This window comes from Microtus ochrogaster, chromosome 10 (assembly GCF_000317375.1).
Source record: "Microtus ochrogaster isolate Prairie Vole_2 chromosome 10, MicOch1.0, whole genome shotgun sequence".
Taxonomy (NCBI): Eukaryota; Metazoa; Chordata; class Mammalia; order Rodentia; family Cricetidae; genus Microtus; species Microtus ochrogaster.
The window spans coordinates 46135506-46141319 of record NC_022016.1 but is presented as its reverse complement, the minus strand read 5'-3'; the positions used below and the strand labels follow the sequence as shown (position 1 = coordinate 46141319).

Below are 5814 nucleotides of genomic sequence, written 5' to 3'. Positions count from 1 at the left end.
TGTGCCTAGACACATCCCATTGGCTGAGGACTGGATGGGGCTAGCCACTCTGTCCTCCTCATAGAAGAGACGACTAGAACCCAGGCCTCAGCCTAGCACTCTGCCTTCCTGAGTGCGGTTCCAGGTCTGTGCTGGGCTCAGAGGTTCTGGGGGGTGAGCTGGGGCCATATCCTTTCTTTCCATATCCAGGAGAGACCCCAACAAGTTGTGTGTTTCCTGCTAAGACCTGACCCAGCTGCTGAATGTGAGGCTGACCGAGTGATGGCCACAGACAAGCCCTGGCCTTTCTAGAGTTTTCTGAGCTAACTACAGTCCTGGGAGGGAGCCCCAGGACAACACTGGGCCCTATGTGGCCCCACACATCTGGTGTAGACCCCAGTCAGACCCGCCACCCTCTTTTTTCTCAGACCTCAGCCTGGCTAGGTTGAGACAGGGGTCGATGGGAAGCCGTATCCACAGGTGACTTCCTCTGGGTACGGGTCATAGATGCTGCAGTTGGGCGTGGGACCCCGGCAATAGACATTGAGGTAGCCTCGGTGCCTGTCCCTGTACGGCTGGTCCTTGAGGCACAGAGTCAAGTTCTTGTCACACGCACATGTCTGCTTGTCACACTCTGTCTCATTGAGTTCACCTGTCGTGGAAAGAAGGCGTAGGCTTATGGATGACAGCAAGGCAAGAGAGAAAGGGGCCCTAGGAACCAGGTGGCCTTGGAGAAATGACTTCAAGTCCATAAGTCTTCTTCCACCTGGCTTTTAGGGTGCTCTGCTCTGGGCTGGTACCCCACAGCCTGTGAGTGACGCTAGCACAGGGTAGAACTGGGGAACCTCTGAGCAACTGGGACAATTGAGGCTAAGAAAGAGGGAGCGGGGGGGGGGGGGGGGGGAGCTGGAGAGATAGTTGTGCCTACGGGATGCTTCTATACACTGTGGCTGTGTATTGCCTCCATTGGTTAATAATAAAAGCTGTTTGACCAGTAGCCAGGCAGGATAAGGTTAGGCGGAACAATCCAGCTGAGGACTCAGAGGAAGAGGGGCGGAGTTCAGGTGATGCAAGCCAGCTGCCCAAGAAACCAGATGCGGGTGGGCTGATAAAGCCACAGCCACGGGGTGATACATAGATGAATCGAAATGGGTTAATTTAATGTGAGAGCCAGTTTTAATAAGGCCTGAGTTGTCAGCCAAACATTTATAATTAATAGAAGCCTCTGAGTGATGATTTAAAAGTGACTGTGGGGCGGGGCGGGGCAGAAAAACCTCCCATTGCATGACTCAGCCGTTAAGAGCACCGGCTGCTATTGCACCGGACCCGGGTTCAGTTCTCAGCACCCACATCAAGTGGCTCACACCACCTATGACTCCAGTTCCAGGGGATCCGACACCCTCTTCTGAGTGCTACAGGCGCATGCACTCACATGGTGCACTTACAGAGAAGCAGGCATACACACACATAAGTAAAAATCGACAAAATTAGGAAGAAAGAAAAGAGGGGCAGATTTACCCAACCCTACCAGTACCTCCTGCTTTCCCAGACTCCTCCCTTCCATGGAAGAGCCAGGCAAGCCCCCACTCTCCTAGGGAGAGATTGGCAAGGGCCAAGTAGCAAAAGGTAGTTCTTACTCAAATTCATGCCCAACTAACGGCTAGTCTAATTCTTCATTTCGTGCTAAGACTAATTTGAAGCCAACGGTTAGCTTTTAGTGTCGGTGTGTCTCATTTGGGATATCCTTATCCCCAAAATATTTCATTGATTGCCTGAAATCCAAGCTTAGTGGGGTATCCTAGGTTTGTCTTTGGGTCCCCACACTCACCCCTCCCCCCAAGGTCCCATTCCTAGCCAGGGTGTCAAGGGAGGGACTCACTGCAGACAATCACAGTGTCATTCTCAATTCTGTGGTCATAGTGGTCCACATAGGGGCGGCAGCCTTGGTCAAAGAGCTTCTGATAGCAACAGTCGTGGGCGTGACAGCACCTGAGGGGGTAGAGATGGGCAGACAGATGCAGGCACCCCCCCACACACACACACACAAACCAAGTGGAGACCTTGGACCATCTGTTTCTGTCCCTCGTGGTCAGCCCTTCAAACTGCAGTCCAGAGAGGGGTAGTTACACGCCCAAGGTCACACAGTAGAACAGAACTGGCACTGGCATCCTATACTCTTGTCCTTGATGCTACCTACCTCTTTGTCCTATCATCAGGGCTCTCGGCCCCCTCCCTACACTGGAGCCCAGAGTGGAGCTGCAATTGGAGTCAGGTGTCCCAGCTACCAGGCCTGAGGGAGGGTCGGCAGGAAGCCATTACTTTAAAACCATAGGAAGTAACTCAGGCTCTATGCAGAGCCCCACTGTGCTGGATGGCCAAGAAGGGGGGAGAGGGTCTGAGGCACGTCAACAGGCATAGGGGCATGAAAGATGGGAAGTGAATGCAGAGTGGTCATCCCCTCCTCTTCTACAAGAGTAAAGCCAGCTGCCAGCTCTCTGAGGTGCCAGACTTGGTGCTGGCTGCTGCTGGGGAAGGAAGAGCGGAGGCCATGACTTCCAGGGCCTCTTAGTCTGAGGGAGAAAGCGTGGACTAGTAGGGTGGGTGTCTATAGTGTCTGTGCCTTTGTGGAGGATCCACCACGAGACCAGTGACTCCTTGTTGGTTTGTGGGGGCATAAAATGCGATTCTAATATGGACAACAGGAAGTATCTAAGAAGGTAAAAATGGGGTTCCTGGCCCTTCCTCCTCAGTCTGTCCATAAGCGTCCCCCATCTCTCCCAACAGGAGGCCTCCAAAACCTACCAGTCCACCTCATCCATGGGCTTGCCGCGCCCCCCTAGCCCGCAGTAACAGCCGTAGCCCACAAAGGACAGGATGGCGTTTTTGTGGGTGATAGCTTCCACCATGAACTTCAGGTTCAACAGGCTGCCATGGGCGACGGACACAACTACAAGAGAAGTGGGGAGTGACTCCTCAGAGCCCAGAGAATGGGATGGGGAAGAGGCGAAGGGAGAAGAGGGTAGTAGGCTGGGGTTCCCACTCCCTGCACACCCCAGAGGACTGAATCTGGTTCATTCAACTGCAGACAAGACAGCCTCCTAAAACTTTGAATTTGTTAACTCATTGGGTATTCATTGTGAAGTCATTAACACAGTTTTACAGATAAGCAAACTGAGGCTGGAGCCCTGAGTAACTTGCCTAGGGTCACATTGTCTCGTGATGGTTGGGGGAGCCTAGAGCAAGTCAGGGTGGGAACCTCAGCCACACCCTCTGCCTCAGGTGCTTGGCTTCCGGTGGAGCCTGCTAAACTCATGCTAAGGTGAAAATCCTAAAAGTCAGAATTGCATTTCAGTGGAGTTTGGTGGTTACATTCCAGCTACTGAGGACCTTGTCTGAGGCAGGAGGATTGAACGTGCAAGGGCTGCCTGGGCTGTAGACTGGATTCAGGGACAGCCTGGGCAACTTAATGAGATCAGAGACCACTTCCCCAAGAGGTCATCCTCAGTGCCACAGCTGTCAGGAGTTACAGGAATTGGGTTCTTTCTGCTCCCTTCCTGACCTCTGCTACTGAAGGGAGCCAGGGAGTTGGTGCATCTCAGACAGTGCACACACCCAGCAAGCAATAATGCAAAGGCGCTTCTGTCAACCAGCAAAACTCAGCTTCCTGACAGTGGCCAGGCCCTCCAGCCATTCATTCATCCTTCTTGCTTCTCTGACTGCTTCCCTCTCCTGTCCCATATAGGGTGTGGGGCTCTCTGAGCCATCTACACTTAGTCAGTGCCATGAGCCTGGGGTCTGCAGTCCCTACCTGAGTGAAGCCACTCACCTACCCACCAGCAGGAGGGAGGTTTTATCCCCATTTATGGGGTGAGAAAACAAAGGCTCAGAAGAGGAAAGGCTTGCCCAGGTTGCACAGGCTGGGAGTAGCAGAGTTCAGGCAGGAGCCTTGTCTGTTCCTTAGCTGGATGCTGAGCCACGCATATAACAACCTCCACTGGTCTGCTCCATCTGCATCTGGAGTTAGGCATCCTGTCCCCACATCCTCCAACCTCCTTCCTCCGTGGGCAAGAAAATGTTCTGAGAGACAAGAAGCCCAGTTTTGGAAAGTTGAAGGCTAAATAGAACCCCCCCCAAAGGACCTTGAGGTACCTAGTTGCCACCATAAGGCCCTGGCTGCCTCCTCCCCTGCAGGCATTTTACCCTGGGGACAGGATATATGTAACACCAGGCTGCTGGGTCCCCAACCATCGGCTCTCACAGGATGAGAGTTAGAAACATACATGATTATGCTTGGGATAGACAAACACTCCCTTAAACTCCCCACTTCACACACACACACACACACACATCACATCACAATGAACACAAGTGTACACCTAGGTGCCAGCCATGAGCCATATTTTACTGACATGTGGGCCACGCAGACATCGTGTATGCTCAGACACACCTACACTCATGCACAGACACGCATCTAGCTACACACAAACTCATTAACTCCTGCCAGCACAGAAAGTCACTAATACATATGCTCAGGTCCACGATATGGCAAACACTGAGAGTTTACGAGGCTTGCTCAGCTCCCTGCACCTGCTCGGCATAGCTCGTTAAAGATGTCTTCTGGCTTGCTTACAGGTGTCCCGAACTAAACATCCCCAGAGGAGAGAGGTTGGAGCCTAGACAGGGAAGTGGAGAGGAAGGAATAGCCTGCCAGTAGAACCACACAGGAGGTCCACATTTCTAGGGAAAGGCTGGAGGAGGGAGGGGGGTCAGAAAGGTCTCCTGGGAGCCATGCTCACCACTGCCAGCCAGGACTGCGATGGCAAAGAATTTCTTCATACCCAGGCTGGACCTAAGAGAGAGCAAAGCCCAAGCTGAATCCCTCTTCCCCAGCTACGTGCAGCCGGGTCTCATCCAAGACACCACCCATGCTTTCTCTTGCCCTAATTGCTGTCACCCAGCCCTGCGATCAGCACCTCCCTACCTGACCTGCATCTCCTGGGAGGAACACACCCCAGGGTGGCAGAGCCACCAGAACCAATCTCCTCCACGGCCCGCACCCGACTCTCAGCTCCAAGATGGGAAGCCATGGCCCTACACCAGATTCAGCTCTCTTGAGTCTATACTCCAAGGAATGCCAGGACCCAGGTCGTGGAACCCCACCTGGCAGTTGGATCTTAAAACATAAAACCAAGAGACCCGGGTCACTGGATTCTAGATTCAGCTTGGTAAATGCTGAGGGACCACAGGCAGATCTCTCAGTCTCTCTAGGCTTCAAGAACAGATTGGAGTTGATTAAATCCCAAAGATCCTTCTAGGACCAGAATGCAGTTGGCACGCTTTTGCTCAACATGCAGAAACTCCGCTCTCCTTCCTGAGGAACTGACTCCAGAGCGGAACCGGAACCCCTCCCCATCTCCCTGCCCCCTAGGTGGAATGTTCCGTTCCAAGGCAACAAGCACCTACCTGGAGGTTCTGAAAGGAGAAGAGGCTCTGAGGCTTGGCCTCTTCCATCCAGTGGGGTGTTTAACCAGCGCCTTCTTCCTGAACCCTTTGGGGTTGGCCTGTGCCCCATATGCCATGTCTTGGATTTGGGGAGGCCAGCGACATAGGGCTTTAAAGGTCTTTGATATGCCCGGAAGTCTCTGAAGAACAGGCCCCAGCTTCACGCTGCTACCACGCACACTAGCAGGGTAGTGCTGGGGCAATGCCCTTGGGCAGGAGGCAGGTGACAGGTGTCCTAGAAAAGACTGGCTCCACCTCTTCCCTCCTGCTGTCACAGCCCTTCCCACACCAGGCTGGTAAAATCCCCACCCCACAACAGCCTGCCCACCTCTG

The 5814-nt window shown here is 53.4% G+C and overlaps 1 protein-coding gene across 1 annotated transcript; it reads right to left on the bottom strand.

Moving 5' to 3' along the window:
• Positions 1-419: 419 nt before the first annotated feature.
• On the bottom strand, positions 420-5558 carry Pla2g2f (phospholipase A2 group IIF). The gene is made up of 5 exons (XM_005352958.2): positions 5443-5558; positions 4776-4828; positions 2782-2926; positions 1859-1968; positions 420-631 (listed from the first exon to the last, which is right to left on the bottom strand). The coding sequence occupies exons 1-5, from the start codon at positions 5556-5558 to the stop codon at positions 420-422; spliced, it is 636 nt and encodes a 211-aa protein (XP_005353015.1).
• Between the last annotated feature and the right edge of the window lie 256 nt (positions 5559-5814).

Bases quoted from the DNA above. Each gene is read 5' to 3' on its own strand.
- Pla2g2f (XM_005352958.2), bottom strand. From the start codon at position 5,558: ATGGCATATGGGGCACAGGCCAACCCCAAAGGGTTCAGGAAGAAGGCG. The intron at 4,829-5,442 runs GTAGGTGCTTGT...GCTCTCTCTTAG, and splicing joins TCTCCTTTCAGAACCTCCAG to GTCCAGCCTGGGTATGAAGA. The intron at 1,969-2,781 runs GTAGGTTTTGGA...CTACCCCCTCAG, and splicing joins CCCATGGATGAGGTGGACTG to GTGCTGTCACGCCCACGACT.